The 21,009-nt window shown below is 46.3% G+C and overlaps 1 protein-coding gene across 1 annotated transcript in view; it reads right to left on the bottom strand.

The window, feature by feature from the left end:
* Positions 1-21,009, bottom strand: part of lrp2a (low density lipoprotein receptor-related protein 2a) — a gene marked incomplete at its 5' end in the record, with an annotated part of 335,411 nt that overhangs the window by 166,956 nt on the left and 147,446 nt on the right. Inside the window, 6 exon segments of the mRNA XM_084314359.1 lie at positions 11,477-11,690; positions 15,123-15,300; positions 15,976-16,085; positions 16,505-16,648; positions 17,746-17,912; positions 20,278-20,406. Of these exon segments, the coding sequence (XP_084170485.1) occupies positions 11,477-11,690; positions 15,123-15,300; positions 15,976-16,085; positions 16,505-16,648; positions 17,746-17,912; positions 20,278-20,406 (942 nt within the window).

Raw genomic sequence — 21,009 nt, 5'->3', positions numbered from 1 at the left:
GGAGTCTTAAGGCGAGCACAGAAAGACTCAGAAGAAGCTTCTATCCCCAGGCCATCAGGCTGCTAAACGAACAATAAACACTATGCAACAACCATCAAATGCACACAGCACACACACCCACACGCACACACTCACTTAAACAAACAACACACTGCAGCACCCACTCTCCACACTTTAGATCACACAAACACACTTTATATTTATTGATAAAGGATTTGCACTACAACTCGTACACCTACTGTAAATTGTACCTAAATTGCACCTCATCCCATTTCTGCCTTGCACTATATAGTATTGTATATTAGTACACTGCATAGTATTGTATATTATATGGTAACTCAGTTACGTCTATTCTGCATCGAACATTGTACATATGTCTATACTGAACACTGTGACCTCATTTTTTACTTCTAATTTACATGCTATACTATGTTATTTTATTTCATACTTATCTTGTCTTGCACAGTCTCTGGAGCGTAACAGTAAGAAGCATTTTGTATAAACGTATTCTGTACTTCTGTATGACAACTATTAAAGAAACTTGAGGAGACACAGAGAGACAAGGGAGACACAGGAGACAGGGGAGAGACAGGAGACACAGGAGACACAGGGGACACAGAGAGACAAGGGAGACACAGAGAGACAAGGGAGACACAGGAGACACAGGAGACACAGGAGACACAGGAGACAGAGGAGACACAGGAGACAGAGGAGACACAGGAGACACAGGAGACACAGGAGACACAGGAGACACGGGAGACACAGGAGACACAGGAGACAGGGGAGACACAGGAGACACAGGAGACACAGGAGACACAGAGAGACACAGGAGACACAGGAGACAGAGGAGACAAGAGGGTAACAGGAGACACAGGAGACACAGGAGACAAGGGGGTAACAGGAGACACAGGAGACACAGGAGACACAGGAGACACAGAGAGACACAGGAGACACAGGAGACAGAGGAGACAAGGGGGTAACAGGAGACACAGGAGACACAGGAGACACAGGAGACAAGGGGGTAACAGGAGACACAGGAGACACAGGAGACACAGGAGACAAGGGGGTAAAAGGAGACACAGGAGACACAGGAGACACAGGAGACACAAGAGACACAGGAGACACAGGAGACACAAGAGACACAGGAGACACAGGAGACACAGGAGACACAGAGACACAGGAGACACGGAGACACAGGGCATAACAGATTAGATTAGATTAGATTCAAATGTAGGGGTGTAACGATGCATCGATTAAACGAAATGCATCGATTCTAATGTGACGATTCAACTGCATCGATTTGAAAATGTTAGAATCGATTATAATCTAAATTAATCTAAATTAATTATGTTTTTTTAAATGAATCGAATCGTGGTCAAATGAAGAGATTTCATGATGCATTGAATCGTTGCCTGAATAATCGTAATAGAAATTAATCGCTGTGAGGTCGCATCGTTACATCCCTATTCAAATGTGTTGTCATCATGCAGCACAAGTACAGTACAAACTAAATAAGTTAGGCATCCAGAGTGCAAATGTAACAGTAAAGTGCAACATTAATATACAATGTACAGGTGATTAAACTGGGTATAACATATATAAATGAGTACTACTGAGTAATAGTGCTAATCAGATGTATGTACAGAGTTGTAGTATTAATATATACAGTGATACAGGTATAAAGACACTATGGTAGTAAGTCATACTGGCCAGCAGCGTAACTAGTAAGAGTAGGTAAGGGATATGTACAGATATAGATATAGTATGTATATGTAACAAGGATTATATGCAGGTATGTACAGACATAGAGAACTGCCTCTCCCTGAACGTCAGCAAAACAAAAGAGATGATTGTGGACTTCAGGAGGTCGGGGGTCAAGGACTACAGCCCCCTCAGCATCGACGGGGCACCGGTTGAGAGAGTGAACAGTTTCAAGTACCTCGGAGCCCACATATCCGAGGATTTGACATGGACCACACACATTGACAGTGTTGTGAAGAAGGCACGACAACGCCTCTACTTCCTCAGGCGCCTAAGGAAGTTCCAAGTCAGTCAGAAGATCCTTAGGAACTTCTACTCATGTACAATAGAGAGCATCCTGACTGGCAACATCACCTCCTGGTTTGGGAATAGCACTGCACAAGACCGTAGCAGACTACAAAGAGTGACGCGTTCAGCCGAACGCACAATTGGAGGGGGGCTTCCCACCCTCCAGAACATTTACAACAAGCGGTGCAGGGGGAAGGCTAAGAGAATTATTAAGGACTCGAGCCACCCGAAGAACTGCCTCTTTGAACTGCTGCGGTCAGGCAAGCGATACCGGAGTCTTAAGGCGAGCACAGAAAGACTCAGAAGAAGCTTCTATCCCCAGGCCATCAGGCTGCTAAACGAACGATAAACACTATGCAACAACCATCAAATGCACACAGCACACACATCCACACGCACACACTCACTTAAACAAACAACACACTGCAGCACCCACTCTCCACACTTTAGATCACACAAACACACTTTATATTTATTGATAAAGGATTTGCACTACAACTCGTACACCTACTGTAAATTGTACCTAAATTGCACCTCATCCCATTTCTGCCTTGCACTATATAGTATTGTATATTAGTACACTGCATAGTATTGTATATTATATGGTAACTCAGTTACGTCTATTCTGCATCGAACATTGTACATATGTCTATACTGAACACTGTGACCTCATTTTTTACTTCTAATTTACATGCTATACTATGTTATTTTATTTCATACTTATCTTGTCTTGCACAGTCTCTGGAGCGTAACAGTAAGAAGCATTTTGTATAAACGTATTCTGTACTTCTGTATGACAACTATTAAAGAAACTTGAGGAGACACAGAGAGACAAGGGAGACACAGGAGACAGGGGAGAGACAGGAGACACAGGAGACACAGGGGACACAGAGAGACAAGGGAGACACAGAGAGACAAGGGAGACACAGGAGACACAGGAGACACAGGAGACACAGGAGACAGAGGAGACACAGGAGACAGAGGAGACACAGGAGACACAGGAGACACAGGAGACACAGGAGACACGGGAGACACAGGAGACACAGGAGACACAGGAGACAGGGGAGACACAGGAGACACAGGAGACACAGGAGACACAGAGAGACACAGGAGACACAGGAGACAGAGGAGACAAGAGGGTAACAGGAGACACAGGAGACACAGGAGACAAGGGGGTAACAGGAGACACAGGAGACACAGGAGACACAGGAGACACAGAGAGACACAGGAGACACAGGAGACAGAGGAGACAAGGGGGTAACAGGAGACACAGGAGACACAGGAGACAAGGGGGTAACAGGAGACACAGGAGACACAGGAGACACAGGAGACAAGGGGGTAAAAGGAGACACAGGAGACACAGGAGACACAGGAGACACAAGAGACACAGGAGACACAGGAGACACAAGAGACACAGGAGACACAGGAGACACAGGAGACACAGAGACACAGGAGACGCGGAGACACAGGGCATAACAGATTAGATTAGATTAGATTCAAATGTAGGGGTGTAACGATGCATCGATTAAACGAAATGCATCGATTCTAATGTGACGATTCAACTGCATCGATTTGAAAATGTTAGAATCGATTATAATCTAAATTAATCTAAATTAATTATGTTTTTTTAAATGAATCGAATCGTGGTCAAATGAAGAGATTTCATGATGCATTGAATCGTTGCCTGAATAATCGTAATAGAAATTAATCGCTGTGAGGTCGCATCGTTACATCCCTATTCAAATGTGTTGTCATCATGCAGCACAAGTACAGTACAAACTAAATAAGTTAGGCATCCAGAGTGCAAATGTAACAGTAAAGTGCAACATTAATATACAATGTACAGGTGATTAAACTGGGTATAACATATATAAATGAGTACTACTGAGTAATAGTGCTAATCAGATGTATGTACAGAGTTGTAGTATTAATATATACAGTGATACAGGTATAAAGACACTATGGTAGTAAGTCATACTGGCCAGCAGCGTAACTAGTAAGAGTAGGTAAGGGATATGTACAGATATAGATATAGTATGTATATGTAACAAGGATTATATGCAGGTATGTACAGACAGATGTGTGTGTGTATATATAAGGTAAGAATAAATATATATATGTAACGGATGGTATCGTGAAGCGCAGTCAAGAAGGGCTGGGGTGAGTAGCGGTGCTATGGGTTAAACTCACTCTCACATCCTCAAAGACAAATATACACGTTGTGAAGTAGTGAATTCACCTCTTGGTATATCGGTCTGTGTTGCTGCCCACGGTGTTGGAGACCGGGGTTCGACTCCCACTCGGAGCATGGGAAGTTTGAGGTGACGTTGTCACAACCGTTACAATGGTGCCGTGACACGGATGCCTTGGGTGGAGTAGGATGAGTGTAACGGATGGTATCGTGAAGCGCAGTCAAGAAGGGCTGGGGTGAGTAGCGGTGTTATGGGTTAAACTCACTCTCACATCCTCAAAGACAGATAGACACGTTGCGAAGTAGTGAATTCACCTCTTGGTATAGCGGTCTGTGTTGCTGCCCGCGGTGTGGGAGACCGGGGTTCGACTCCCACTCGGGGCATCGAAGTTTGAGGTGATGTTGTCACAACCGTTATTAAGGCTGTTAAAGTTAACGTGGTATTAACGCGTTATCGGCCGATTCTATTACTGTTGTAACTGAGGGGTTACAAAACCCTGACTGTATTAAAGATTGTGATAGATTAAACCACTGCTAGGTATGTAGCACCGTGACTCCCAGTGTCTGCTGCAGCAGTCAGGACACCAGGGGGGGGGTCCAGGACTGGTTTGTGGTGACACCGCCTCGGCCTGGTACATCACCGTGACGGGCCTACTTTGTGGTCCTGGCAGACGCTTGTTGCTGTCGTGCAGGACCTCCAGGTGGGCGCCGTCGCACTTGCTGCATCTTTTCTTTAGGCGGCACTCAGCTGCCATATGGCTGCGCGCGCAGCGGAAGCAGCGGCGGTTCGCTTTGATCCACTGACTCACCTCGTCAGCGGTCAGCTTCTTGAAGGTGTCACATTGAGACAGCCAATGTTCATTTTCACAGTACTGACAGACAGCCTTCCACTTCTCCTTGACGTGGGTGTTGTGGCTCGTCTGCCGTGACTCAGCCTCGGCTTGGTGCATCACGGTCACTGACCGGCGGTTGTCATTGAACCTCCGCGGTCCATCTCTAGGGCTAGAGTCACTCCACACGAATGTGTCCAATCGTAGACTGCTGACCTCCCTGGCTAGGAAATCAGCCAGGTCTAGGAGGGATGGTTCTGGGCCGTTGGGGTCACGGTGGTCTCTCTGCCGCCGAAAACGCTCTTGACGGGCTGGAGGGAGCTTCTCCAGTATCCGCTCCACGTTAGAATTTGCATACAGTTCATGTCTCCCCTTCTCCTTTTGGGACCCCAGCATCCCCACGAGGGATTGTACCTTGATAGAGAGGTCATCCAGTGCTCTATTGTCTTTGGCTGGGGGGAGGCGGTCGATCTCTCGTATTTCTTGGATCACGTAATCCCATATGCGTCCAGAGCTGCGGAGTATGGGGTGCTTGAGTTGGAATGTGCCAGCGCTATGTTATGCGCTCTGGGCACCTTGAGATGCTTGAGGAGGATGGCATATTTGTACGACTCGTCGTGGACATCGGACATCATAGTCTCCAAACACATGCGTAATTCCGTGTACTGTGCTCTGTCCTCGCGCGTAAAGTCTGGGAACGTCGGTGCGCCAAGGTAAGATGCCATGGATGGCTGGGACACCGATGAGCGTAGGGGGAGAGGCCTCCTGGGCGAGTCTCCCCGTACGTGGGGTCGTGGGTTAGTGCTGGGTGGGTACCAGAGGCCGGGCCCCCAGGTGCTGCTCCTCGGTGCTGACTGTGTATTAAACTCAACCTTGGTTTGGGTCGGGGGTTCGTAACGCAGTGGCTCTGGGCTGGGGTCGGGGCTGTACTGGGCCTCCTGGTCCAAGATGGGTTCGTGCTGGTGGGCTTGATATCCCTCCTCTTCTTCCGCTAGGTCCTGGAGTCTTCTAGTTAGTTTCTCGGCGACGTAGGTGGGATCTTCCCGTTGGCTGGGTCCCGGAATAGACCGGTCGGGGAGGGGGCTCGGCGACGTAGGCAGGTTCTTCCTCCTGGCTGGGTCCCGTGTAGACTGGTTGCGGAGGGGGCTCGGCGACGTAGGCAGGTTCTTCCTGCTGGCTGGGTCCCGTGTAGATTTGTCGGGGAGGGGAAGGTGCCCTTGACCCGTGTCGTGATGATCTCCGGGAGCTCCGGGTGGAGGAGTGAGGGGTCACCCTCTGGAGTAGTTGCTCCACCATCTGCGCCTGCAGCCGGTCTCTTTCCATCTCGCGCTGTGCATTGGCGGTGTCGCGCTGTGCATCGTGTTGCGCGTGGGCGGCGTCGCGCTGAATGTTTTCTTCAGCCTGGAGGCGCCTCTCTTCCAGTCTGATGGTCTTGCGCTCGTTCTGTTGTTGTGCTTGGAGACGTTCTCTTTGTAGTGCAGAATGTTCGCGCTCACTCTGTTGTTGCGCTTGGCGGCGCTCTCGTTCCGCTGCAGAGTGTTCGCGCTCACTAAGTGCTTGCGCCTGGAGGCGCTCTCGTTCCGCTGCAGAGTGTTCGCGCTCACTAAGGGCTTGTGCTTGGAGTTGGTCGCGCTCACCCTGGAGTCGGTCTCTTTCGGTTGAAGCTGTCAGCGTGGCGATCAAGGCTTGCGCCAGTCTCTGGTCAGCCTCGCTGGGGGATGACACTGGTGGAGGTGATCGGGCGCTGACAGGGCTTGGGGGAGACCTGTCCTCCTGGCGCGCTCCGAGGTCTATCTCTTGAGAGCGGTACTCTTCTCGTGGTTGCGCGCCGAGGGCTGTCTCGGGGTACGCGCTCTTGGGTTGGTTGTGCACCGGGGTCTATCCCTGGAGCGCTTTCTTTATCCTGGAGCGCTCCGGGGTCTATCCCGGTGACGCTGTCTGGAGGTATAGTCACGTCATGTCCCGCTTGGTCCCCCCCCGTGAGCTAAGTCAGTTTCGTTTGAACTTTCTGGGGTCTCTACTGGCAGGGCCGCCAAGTCGATAGGAGTGGGCATGCTTAAACTATCCGTTTTATCCGTATTTAACGTCCGTTTAGATAAGCTAGGTAGGGGGTAAAACGAAAGCGAAGTCCTCTAGATATGGAGGTGGCTGACGTTTGCGCTGCGGGCGTTCTAGCTTGGGGGAGCCGTTTTGAGAGTGTTCACCGCTGGCCATGTTAATATTAATATTATATTAAATATCACTGATACCCTCCGGCTCGAAGGACCAATTGTAACTGAGGGGTTACAAAACCCTGACTGTATTAAAGATTGTGATAGATTAAACCACTGCTAGGTATGTACTTTAATTACTGGCCAGACAGTACATCGAATATAGATGGTGAACACTCACAAGAACACGGCATTGACAAAGAAATAGTATTTGAGGGTATTTTATTATTATGCAACATTAGGTTACAGAATGAGAATGAGGGTCGCGCTTGTATGGCGAAGAATATGAATAAAGTCAGTCAGTAGCATGAGTCACTGGGAATAGCAGGAATCCTACGATGGGTCTAAGTTGATGCCACCGGTCGTATAATAGCAACTATAGAAGGCAATGCTGGTACCGCCTGGAGACAATGGGTTCCCTCCGGGGCTGTAAGGCCTAGAGGGTAGAGGAATGTTCGGATACTCAGTCTGATTCAATGAAGAATAAAGAGACTCCACGTACAGGAGTCGGTCCTTGTAAATCCAACGATCAGCAGCAAAAGCAATAACTGTAATCCAAATGCTCGATAGCAATGATGACAGCCAGCCAGCCTCCGTCCACGAGGCCAGCCCGAGTTGTAATCCTCACGAGGTTGAATCCCAAACGATAGTGGAAATCAACGCGGCTCTTCTCCGGGTAACACGTTCCAAATCAATATAATCCAACCAGTAATGGTTCTGCAATCGCCGACGCTGGTTCTCCTCTGCACATGTCCAATGCTACACACGAACGAACTGTGGTTGCACGATATACAATAAATGAACGACTATTTACTTCACATTAGATTATGTCGAACTTGATGTTACTGCATTAAACTCTGACACTTTACTATTCCCTTCGCACGTGGTTCTCCACGCTCTGTTAGACGCACTGCTGCTCACTTTACTGTTACCGAACTTGTCACACTGCTGCTTTAGACGAACTGCTGCTGTGCGCACCTGCGCCAGCATATATACTTGAGTGGTTTTCTAGTCCCAAACCTAACCGCTTGGTCCTGAATCAATACACTGCCAAGGGCATGTCCCGACTTGCCCCAAACTCGCCCATTGCACCTGTCTGAGTGCGAGACTGCCTGGCGCCGCCATCAGGGGGGCATTATTCATAAGGAAAGTGAATATTACTATGGTTTGAACGCAGGCTTAAAGGGATATACCGTGTATATATAAATAATATACAAAGTATATAAAACAATAAATGTAGATTCTCAACTTTAATCTGGCCCTTCACAACAACTGTAACGCCACTATTTTTTGTAACTCACAATTAACTTTTAAGATTACAAAAAAAAATTGTTTTACTAGACTTCACTCACGTGTATTATTGATGCCCTCATTGATACTATGTTTGTTTCTGAAGTGTGTGTGTGTGTGTGTGTGTGTGTGTGTGTGTGTGTGTGTGTGTGTGTGTGTGTGTGTGATATATATAGAGAGCGAGGGGGGTGAGAGAGATGAGGAAGGGGCAAGAGAGAAAGAGAGCTGGGAGAGTGTGTGTGAGAGAGAGAGGTGGGGTGTGTGATTACTCAGCCCTTGTGTGGGTGAATGTAACAAGTTCCTACTGTAACGTTTTCTTTACCCTATTATTTCATGTACACTTTATTCATTGTTTTTTATTATTATTTTCTTTTAAGTTATTTTGTGCATCACTCTGTTTTGAATTTGATGCAAATTTGCAATGCATGAGGGTCATCCTTTTGTGTTAAATGGCTGCATAAAGCAAGCATTTGTTGACTCTCATGTTGATAAGAGTATTACAACTTGGAACTTGAAAAAGATCCGTTTAAGGTAGATAAAAAAAATAAAAAAATAATGTGATTAATTTGCGATTAATCGCGAGTTAATTATGGACAATCATGCGATTAATCACGATTAAATATTTGTTATCGATTGACAGCACTAATATATATATATACGGTATATACAGCATTATTGTACATGCTATCATACAGAGTTATATGCATAATAGATGGAGTCAAATCGGCGGCACGGTGGTTAACACTGTCGCCTCACAGCTAGAAGGTCCAGGGTTCGATTCCCGCTTGGGGACCAGGTTTCCGTGTTGCCAGGTACCCAGGTACCCAGGTACCCAGGTGGGGTATCTCCCAGGCCCCTCTGTGTGGAGTTTGCATGTTCTCCCCCTGTGCTCGCAAGGGTTTCCCCTCCCGATAAGATAAACCCAATGGAAAAACATGCACAACAGATCCCTGACAAAGACGGACAGGAGCACTTGGATTGGTCCTCGGGGCGTGGCCCCACGCCGCAGCCTCTAACGGAACGTAGACCAAATGCGTCCACATTTTTATAGGATTCTATCACATTTTCATAACAATAGCGAATATTACCATTTTCATTGAGGTTTCTAACAAATTAACAATGCTTTATGGTGTCCTTTATATGCCGATTATCATTAAAATCTTAAATTGTACCAAATGTCCCCCTTTAGACAACATATGTAACGCTACCAGCGCACTTTTGTTAAGATAATTAGTTTACCATTCGCGGTCGCTATACTGACACCGCAGTAATAGTTTACCGCTGTTCAGATCACGTCGAAAAATAGACACATCCCAGTGACCTGTGACCTGTGCTAAGGATGTTGGGAAGTCTCTTGTCACCTTTAGAGTCACTTCCGTATACAGCGTCGCCCGAAACCCATTCTAGAGATTCCCACTTTTTATTGGGAATGGGGCGTGGCCGTATTTGGTCCCAGACAATAAGAGTGGCTGCGATTGGTCACTGTGACGTTATCTATCTGCTCCCGGCTGCCCTTGGGGGGGAAGGATGACGGGATGGGTCAAGCGTAGAGACTCTATTTCATCGGCGACCCAAAAAATTCCATGCGTGTGTTCTTGTGTGTGCCGCCCATTGCATGTGTGTGTCACTGCATGCTGATTAAAGACTTCTTCTTCTTCTTAAATAGAGGAATGGGTTACAAACTGACACGACAACAAGCCCACTGTAAGGCATGGGGGGGGGGGACTGGATCACAAAGGGTGGAACTGGGTTCACAAAGGGTGGAACTGGACCATAATGGGTGGAACTGGGTTCACAATGGGTGGAACTATCTGATCTGTCACTGATGACAGTTTAAATAGATTTTTTTTGGACCAGTGGTCTTTGTTATTATTGAGATGGTGGAAGCAGAAGTTGGATTTTGTTTTCATAACGACACTGCAAGACGATAAGTCCAGAACAAAAGGTCCCAGTGTGTCACAGATGCAAAGCATGACAGATTGGACAGAGCTCTTGCTAAGTGTCACGCCTCAGGTAAACCGTTATGGGGGAAACGGTTATACAACACTTTGGGATGCATTGCGTGTGATTTCAGTGTGATCTTAGTCCCGTCGACTTGCACTAGCATTGCTTACTGCACAGAGATACTTATACGCCTGCATATAACCCATATAACTGCATATACCGTATATATATATTTATTCTTACCGTATATATATATATCTATCCACATCTGCATATAATCTGTAGATACTATATCTATATCTGTACATATCCCTTACCTACTCTTACAAATTACACTGCTGGCCAGTATGACTTACTACCATAGTGTCTTTATACCTGTATCACTGTTCATATTAATACTACAACTCTGTACATACATCTGATTAGCACCATTACTCAGTAAACAGTTTAATCACCTGTACATTGTTTATTACTATTACACTTTACTGTTACATTTGCACTCTGGTTAGAGGCCAAACTTATTTTCATTGTACTGTACTTGTGCTGCATGATGACAATACATTTAAATCTAATCTAATCGAATCTAATTGCACAGAGATAAGGGCTTATAAACCGGGTGAACTAACAGGATTGTGAGTTAAAAAAGGTGAACTATCCCTTTACACCCCCCCTCTCAGGGGTAACAGTAACGGTACTGTCTATCTGTATGTCATCATGTATGTCATAAATGTTACGATGAATTGAAAATGGGGGACCCTGATGTAAACGAGACGAAAGTCTTTCTCTGGTCTGCATCCCCTTAACAATTGTGTGTATTGAGCTGTACTGTACTGTACCCATTCTGCAATCTGTTAATAAAGTTTTCAATCAATCAATCAATCAATCAATCAATCAATCAATCAATCAATCAATCAATCAATCAATCAATCAATCAATCAATCAATCAATCAATCAGTACTCACTGTCTCGATAGTGGACCTTCAGGGCTCTCAGTCCGGAGATGTTGTCCCTCAGCACCACCTTGTTGGCCCCCGTGGCCTTGTCCACGCGCTCGATGACCTCGTAGTCCCGGTCGGTGAAGTAGAGGTAGTCCTGGTGGACAGCCACTCCCCAGGGGTGAGACAGTCCCGTTACTATGGTGATGCGGTTATTGCCGTTGGGGTCGCCGCGCTCGATCTGTTGGGGTTGCACGACACGAAACACGGTCAACCTCAAGTGCGTCGACGTCAACGTGAGAGACGCTAAGGAACTGAACAAGCAGGACCACTAGACTAACTGATTGAATGACTGACTGACTCACTGACTGACTGACTGACTGACTGACTGACTGACTGACTGACTGACTGACTGACTGACTGACTGACTGACTGACTGACTGACTGACTGACTCACTGACTGACTGACTGACTGACTGACTGACTGACTGACTGACTGACTGACTGACTGACTGACTGACTGACTGACTGAATGACTGACTGACTGACTGAATTAATGACTAACTGAATGAATGACTGACTGACTGAATGAATGAATGACTAACTGAATGAATGACTGACTGACTGACTGACTGACTGACTGACTGACTGATTGACTGAATTAATGACTAACTGAATGAATGACTGACTGACTGACTGAATGAATGACTAACTGAATGAATGACTGACTGACTGACTGACTGACTGACTGACTGACTTAATGACTAACTGAATGACTAACTGAATGAATGACTGACTGACTGACTGCCTGCCTGACTGACTGACTGACTGACTGACTGACTGACTGACTGACTGACTGACTGAATGACTGACTGACTGACTGACTGACTGACTGACTGAATTAATGACTAACTGAATGAATGAATTAATGACTGACTGACTGACTGAATGAATGACTAACTGAATGAATGACTGACTGACTGACTGACTGACTGACTGACTGACTGACTGACTGACTGACTGACTGACTGACTGACTGACTGACTGAATGAATGACTAACTGAATGAATGACTGACTGACTGACTGACTGAATTAATGACTAACTGAATGAATGACTGACTGACTGACTGACTGACTGACTGACTGACTGACTGACTGACTGACTGACTGACTGACTGACTGAATTAATGACTAACTGAATGAATGACTGACTGACTGACTGACTGACTGAATTAATTAATGACTAACTGAATGAATGACTGACTGACTGACTGACTGACTGACTGACTGAATGACTGACTGACTGACTGACTGAATTAATGACTAACTGAATGAATGACTGACTGACTGACTGACTGACTGAATGAATGACTAACTGAATGAATGACTGACTGACTGACTGACTGACTGACTGACTGACTGACTGACTGACTGACTGACTGACTGACTGACTGACTGACTGATTGACTGAATTAATGACTAACTGAATGAATGACTGACTGACTGACTGACTGACTGACTGACTGACTGACTGACTGACTGAATGAATGACTAACTGAATGAATGACTGACTGACTGACTGACTGAATTAATGACTAACTGAATGAATGACTGACTGACTGACTGACTGAATTAATGACTAACTGAATGAATGAATGACTGACTGACTCACTGACTGACTGACTGACTGACTGACTGACTGACTGACTGACTGACTGACTGACTGACTGACTGACTGACTGACTCACTGACTGACTGACTGACTGACTGACTGACTGACTGACTGACTGACTGACTGACTGACTGACTGACAGAATGGTGAACCGTGCTAATGTATGTAGCAACCTGGACAATATACCTATTATCCAGATGTGCTGACTTGCCTTTCTATCTCCCCTGATGCACCAAGACATTCTAATTAGTCTCCGCTAATATTCTCTCGAACAATGATGCTCGCCCCTCCTTGTTCTACTCACTGGAATATGGATTATGAACAGGATTACTGGACCCTACTCTATCAGCCTCTTCCTTGTGACTAGTTGGCGGCGCCAGCAGGGGGCGGTGGCAGGCAGAGAGCGTACGTGAGAGACGGAGAAGGAAGTGGACGGAAGTGTGAGGAAGCAGCCTCTTCGACATTGGACTTGGACCGGTTCGGTCGTGTCTGGAGAGCCCCGTATTGAACCTGAGTATATTACGGGTTATCCTATGAATGTACTCGTAGTGGAGCCTTGCATGTTTCTCCCTGAATATCCCTAGTGATATACCACGAGTTATCCTAGAATAAGAACGGTATAGCCGAGTTGGGCTTAAGTTAAAGTTATTCCCTCTAGCGAGGCGCCCCGCCAGCGTGGCGCGAAGAGAACCGGTGTTTAGGAGCACCCTGCGTTATGATATATCCCGTCTAGCAGAAGGGCTGTTTGGGACCCAGAGTTTAGCTGCAGTGTGAGTGAGGGCAAGTTAGATCCGCGTGTCGACCCAGCACCAACTCTACAACCAGTCCGCCCCGGCTGTCTACAACCAGATCTGCACCCGGCTGCCTTCAGAGACCGACAGAGGTCGCTACCACCCAGCACACGCTCTCAGCCCAACACTGCCCTCTGCTCCAACCCCGCCGAGAGCGTTCGACGCCATCTTGCCTTCCGGACGACGGTGGCGCGGCGAGGCCGCCATTTTGGATGAGTACAAATGAGCATCTATGCTCCGGAGCTATTACACCGTACATAGTGTGGTGCAGCCTGCGGGCGAAGTTAACGTTGCTACTACAGTTCATAAGGGGAACCCCAAACAATATATGCCGGCATTAAGATAGGACTTTTGTAAGGTATTTGTGGGCCCACCTTTTGATTTCTTTTCATTTTCTTTGAGTGTGATAACGTGTGTGTGTTTAATAATACTTCCCATCTAATTAACCCTTTCCCTGTGGGGAGGTTACAGACCTGCTGCATTACAAGTAAAGCCTAGAGAGGTATTATTCTTGCCTTATAATTAAAGCCTGACCGAGATATTATACAGGGCGACCCAGACGTGGGTGAGGAGTCAAACACCTTGCAGTATATTACCCCTGATACTAACCCAGAGGTGGGTGTATAAAATACGGATTTAGGAGGTGTTGGGTCACAAAGGGAATTATAGTGGGACTTCAGTCCATTTAGTCATTATCATTAAATCATTGTAACTGACCAGTATAATAACAGTAAAGAATTAGATGGGAGTTCTGTGTGTGTGTCCATTCCTGAGCCGTATTAACTCTTTTGGTGTGGGTAACATACATACTATTAATCCCTTCCTATTCAACCTTCCCTTTCCTACTGTAAGGTTTCTAGTGTCAACGAGGGATGGTACTGCTTGCGGGGGGAACCAAGTTTTTTATTTACAATTCAGTCACTAGGTGTGGGAGGGTGCTAGAGGAGTAATTGGGGGAAGTGAGAGCGTGTTGGGGAGTACTGCTGACCGCCCTGGAAGGGAGAGGAAGACCAGAGTACCGGACCAGGTTCGTAAATCCCGGGCCCCATCCACTCCCACTGCCAGCCTCCAGTTGACGCTCCAGACCCAAAGACGGAGGTGCAGCTAGCCAGAGTTCTACTGTGTCTCGCTACCCAGTGACTGTGCACACCCGTTCCCACGAAGCAGGGATAATCCACCCTGCTACATGTAGTTATATGAAGAACCCACCATGCCGGTGCCCGTCACAGCCCAGTACAGCTTGTTCTCTCTGATGTCCAGCGTGATGAACTCCACGTGGTCGAGGTTGTTGGTGAAGAGGGTGGCCAGGTTGGAGCCGTCCATGTCTGCTGACGCCACCTTGGCAGGGATGCCACTCTCTGTGCCCTGGTCTGTCCAGTACAGCTTCCTAAAGGTCACAATACAAGAATATGTTAAAAAGCCACAGAAGAAAAATAGTTATTTGAGTGTATTGGACACTGCTGTAGATTATCTGAGCGTGTTGGACACTGGTGTAGATTAACCGAGCGTGTTGGACACTGCTGTAGACTATCTGAGCATGTCGGACACTGTTGTAAATTATATTTTTTAATAACTTTCTTTATTGGACGTTTTCCAAAAAATTTAAAGTACAGATAGCTATACAAATTATACATCTACCTCTTTCCCTCCCCCCCCCCCCCCCCCCCCCCCCATGTCCCGCTCCTATCTCCTAGGCCCCTCCCCATCCCACCCACGGAGAGCGATAACAAACATATAATACAAAAAAATATATAAAAATTTTTTTTATTTAAGTAAAAAATAATTATATGTGACAGACAAATTTTTTTTTAATAATACAAAAAAGTATTAAAAAATTTAAAAATTTAAAAAAAGATTTGGTGTGTTGGACACTGTTGGGGGTTGTTGGGAGCGTGTTGGACACTGCTGTGTGTTGTTGGAGTCTGCCTTGCGGTGTTTAGTAGCTGATCTCTCTCTGGGGGCAGAGCAGAAGGCGTCCTGGGGAGGCTGATAGGGCTCAGTGGCTGTTGGGCCGGGCAGGCTGTGCCAGAGCTGTGCCAGAGCTGTGCTGCATGGGGCTTACCCGCGTGCCGGATCCACCGCGATGCCAACTGGAGTGCCAGCGCCCGTCGGAGAGCCGTTATTGGTGATTAGAGTTTTCCGGTACTGCACTTCTCCTCTAAGCTTCAAGACCTGGCCAAGCATCGTCACAAAGACACACACACACACGCACGCACCCACACACACACACACACACACACACACACACACACACACACACGCACACACCGCACAAACACGAACAGTAAAGATTAAATTATTGCATTGCCTAGTCTCGTGCCAAATGAAAAGACAAAACAGCCAGCCAAGAAATAAACAGGCAGACCAAACAAAGAAGCACCAGACAACTTATGTCTCTGTTGTTATGACACATTGTTGACACTTTGTTGACAGGTAATGATGTCAGTAAAAGGTATTCAAGGGAACTCGTTTATATTTGAGTTCTTTATTTCTACTGGTTGTAATGCCAATGGGCGCAAGCAGGAATACTTGTTTAAAGCCCACGGGAGAGCTGCCTCAAACCCTGTTGTTTTGGTTAAACGTCTCCTCACCTCGATGGACTGCGTCGCTGGGTTGGTATAGTACAGGTTCTCGGTCATCCAGTCCAGCGCCAGGCCGACGGGGGAACCCAGGACGGCAGCAGGGGCGAACTCCGTCCGGTTGGTGCCGTCTGATCTCACCCTGTGGATCTCACCCTGGGAGAGGGGAGGAGAGTCGGATCAGAACACAGCGGTCAGAACTCTGCGACGTCCCACGTGCACCACTAACGCATCGTTAACCCTTTCACTACCACACTACCAAAGGGTTAACCGTCTGTAGTGTGGTAGTGAAAGGGTTAACCGTCTGTAGTGTGGTAGTGAAAGGGCTAACCGTCTGTAGTGTGGCAGTGAAAGGGCTAACCGTCTGTAGTGTGGTAGTGAAAGGGTTAACCGTCTGTAGTGTGGTAGTGAAAGGGTTAACCGTCTGTAGTGTGGTAGTGAAAGGGCTAACCGTCTGTAGTGTGGTAGTGAAAGGGTTAACCGGCTGTAGTGTGGCAGTGAAAGGGTTAACCTTCTGTAGTGTGGTAGTGAAAGGGTTAACCGTCTGTAGTGTGGTAGTGAAAGGGTTAACATTCTGTAGTGTGGCAGTGAAATGGTTAACCTTCTGTAGTGTGGTAGTGAAAGGGTTAACCGTCTGTAGTGTGGTAGTGAAAGTTAACCTTCTGTAGTGTGGTAATGAAAGGGCTAACCGTCTGTAGTGTGGTAGTGAAAGGGTTAACCATCTGTAGTGTGGTAGTGAAAGGTTAACCTTCTGTAGTGTGGTAGTGAAAGGGTTAACCGTCTGTAGTGTGGTAGTGAAAGGGCTAACCGTCTGTAGTGTGGTAGTGAAAGGGTTAAAGAAAGACGGAGGTGTAGGACGTCTCATGGCCGTGTTCACATCTGAAAGTCCACGGATAGTCCGGACTTTCTGGTGGACCAAATGTGAGAATGATGATACATTGTTTGATTTTGGTTTGCGTTCACACTGCCATTTTATGAGCGAACCTAATTTGTAGTTGAGTTGAGAGCGAGAGAGAGAGAGAGCGAGAGAGAGAGCGAGAGAGAGAGAGAGAGAGAGAGAGAGAGAGATACTGTCATTACGCGCGTGGCGCGTGGCTACTTTGCTGGACCATGGTTCGGTTGTTTGGTCCTCACAATAGTTTGGTTTGTGTTTGTTCACACCTCTCCAAACAAAACGGACTATTGATTTAAAGGGACCATGGTTCACTTAAAAACGGACCAAACAGGGTCGGTGTGAACGTGCCCTCGCTCACCGGATGCTCCACCCAGTAGACGGTCTGCTCACTGTCGTCGAAGTCCACGTCGTAGCCGTTCTGGAGGCCGGCCACGGGGACCATGGCGGAGCTACTCTGGTCCTCTGGGTTCAGGGAGATCCCAAAGATGATGCTGTCACGCACCACCACCAGGAACGGGTCATCCACTGCAGGGGGTGGGGGGGGGGGGGGGGGGGGGGATTATTAGAGACAGAGACATTTATTGAATTTTTTATTTAATTAATCAATCAATCAATATAGAATAGAATAGAATAGAAATACTTTTATTATCCCGTGGGAAATTTGACACTGCAAATCGCTCAACATTTAAACATTTAGACAGAACAGGTCACGAATTAGAATAATAAAACAAATCAAATCAAGTTGCCTAGGATAAGAGTAGAGTAAAATAGAATAAAAATGGAATAAAATATACAGTAAATAAATACAGTAAAAATATACTGAGGTCTACAGTAGGTGTAGTATTGCACAGTGCTGTTTCGAACTGAGTCCAGGAAGATGGTAGCTGCCACTCTGTGCTCAGTGATGCAGTGAGGCACAGTGATGCATTGTAAAGTCTGATGGCTGTTGGAATGAAGGACTTCCTGTGCCGTTCAGTGTTGCATTTTGGTAGTGTGAGCCTAGCACTGAACATGGTCCACCTGTCAGCCAAGTCTGTGTATAGTGTGTGGGAGGGGTTTTCCCTGATATCTGAAAAATTTAATAAATAAATAAAAACCGGGGGGAAAAACACTAACCTTCTTACCGTCCTATACTACCATGCACTCCTCCTACTCTATTGTGCTTATATTTAATTTAGTTTATATTAGGGATGTCCGATATTATCGGCCGACCGATATTATCGGCCGATATCGGCAGTAAAATGTGATATCGGAAAATATCGGTATCGGTTTAAAAAAATAAAAACAATAACAATATTTGTTATATATATATCCAGTGAAATTATTAGTTACCTGAAATTATTCAGTTTTTTGGACGGGGAAACCCTGCATATATCGGTATCGGTTGATATCGGTTGATATCGGTATCGGAAATTAAGAGTTGGACAATATCGGAATATCGGTATCGGTAAAAAAGCCAATATCGAGCATCCCTAGTTTATATCCCATTTAATTGTATTCAACCTCTTTATTCACAGTTGTACAGCCTTAAGGCCTATATTTAATTTTATGTCATAATTATATTATATTCTATTGTGTTTAACTTAGTTCATATTTCCTTTTATTTCACTCCACCTCCTAATTGTATATATTTGTATATAATTGTTATATCTGTCTGTTAATGTCTATGTCCGCTATGTCTATGTCCGAAAACGACTAAAGCTAATTCCTTGTATGTGAAAACTACTTGGCAATAAAGACCTTTCTGATTCTGATTCTATACTATTATGTCTCTACTACTATGCACTCAACACTGCAGTACCCACGTTTTCAACACTGTTTGGCGAACATTGTTACTCGGCTGTAAGAGTCGTACCCTTCCTGCTGACTTGTCGTACAAAACTGTTGAAGAAGTCACTTTGGATAAAAGCGTTCAGCTAAATGACAAAATGTAAATGTGTTTAAACTCAGGAGTAAATGTTCAAAAAAATTATATTCAGAGTTAATGATATACTGTAGTTTACACTGTTTATGTTTTGTTATATGGACAGTGGAGCTCTTCAGGTGATTCCGACTGATCCCAGTGGCAACACAGACTCACACTGACTGAAACTCTGCTGTGGAGAGAGAGAGAGAGAGAGAGAGAGAGAGAGAGAGAGGCCTGCTCCCTAAAACAGATTAAGCCTTAATCGGAACTAAGAGTCACTTTTAGTCTGTGACCTGTGTTGAAAATGAGGGATCTAGTTTCCATGCCGTCCAGGAAAACCAGCTTTTTTTTTATTTTATTTTTTTATCTTGAAAGAGGATTGACCGGTGAAAGTTTGTTCCACTATCTGGTTTGCTCTGTCATCAGAGATAAGCATCGATGGACGCTTGGACGGGGGCCACAGGTATTTTCATTCTGGGATAATCATTTGACTCAGACGACGACGACGGGGGGCTCCTGCTCGGACCGACGGGAACCTGAGACGGGTTAAGCTGTTGACCTAAAGGAGACTCAGCGGACCCGGGGATTAAAGGTGCCTTGTCTTAAATGGAACCCGAGACGCGCGTTTATGATTCTTATAATATTTATCCCCCCAGAACAGGATTTTACAAGAGAGAGCCTAAATGGGATACCGTTGACAAGGCCGCGGCTTCATCTAAAAATAAGTCCTGTGTTTTCTCCCGGAGAGAGTCTCCCCTCTTATTAAAAATACAGTCGAGCCGCGCGCCGGGATAACATCCACAAACGAGCCGCTTAATCTGTATAGGTTTTGTCGTGTCACCGATATAGCAACCCGTCGTCGACACACACACACGTTATGAATACATCCCCGCGTATCGCCTTTCGTCTGATCTCACTTCCTTTTTCATCAAACGGAGTGATGAGTGTCCCCCCCCCCCCCGTGGTCGCTGGCGCGGTGCCTACCTCTGGCGCAGGTGACTTGGTCCGCGGCCAGGGTCCAGCCTGAGGGGCAGGCGCAGGAGCGGAACGCGGGCCCCACGGCGGACAGCAGGCAGATGTGGGTGCACGGGCTCCCCAGGCAGGAGTTCACACCTGGACGCATCACGGGACACAGGACACACGGCGGGGGGGGGGGGGGGGGGGGGGGGGGGGGGGGGGGGGGTTGTGTTAGCGGGGTTCAAGTTCAACTTTCTTTATTAGTTGTCATACAAAAATACAGGATACTTTTAGATTAAATGCTTTTTTCTGTTTTGCTCCCGAGAGTGTGCTAGATAAAAAAAAAGATAAAGTATAAAATAGAAAGTCAAAAGTACGTAAACAAAGTGTAAACAAAAGTGTTCAATATACATATACAATACAAAGTGGGGGAAAAATGAGTAACTGAGTTACAATACAATATACAGTACAATGCAGAAATGGGATGAGGTACAACTTAGGGTAAGGTGCAATGAGGTATGAGTTGTAGTGCAAATCTCTGGGGGGGGGGTTCAGGGGACATGTCCCCCTCGATAGTGAGAAGAGGTAAATGTGTCCCCCTCAAAACAAGAGAGCTAATATGAAAGACAACCCCCCTCCTCAAAAGAGGTAAAAAAATGTGGGGGTCAAAGCATTATATATCCATCTTACCTGTAAACTATAATATTAACCAACAGTTCCAGACCCCCCTATACAGGACCGTACCATCAGACAGACACC

Source organism: Notolepis coatsorum (genome assembly GCF_963971535.1).
Source record: "Notolepis coatsorum genome assembly, chromosome: 5".
In the NCBI taxonomy this organism is placed as follows: domain Eukaryota; kingdom Metazoa; phylum Chordata; class Actinopteri; order Aulopiformes; family Paralepididae; genus Notolepis; species Notolepis coatsorum.
This window is presented reverse-complemented; position numbering and strand designations above follow the sequence as displayed.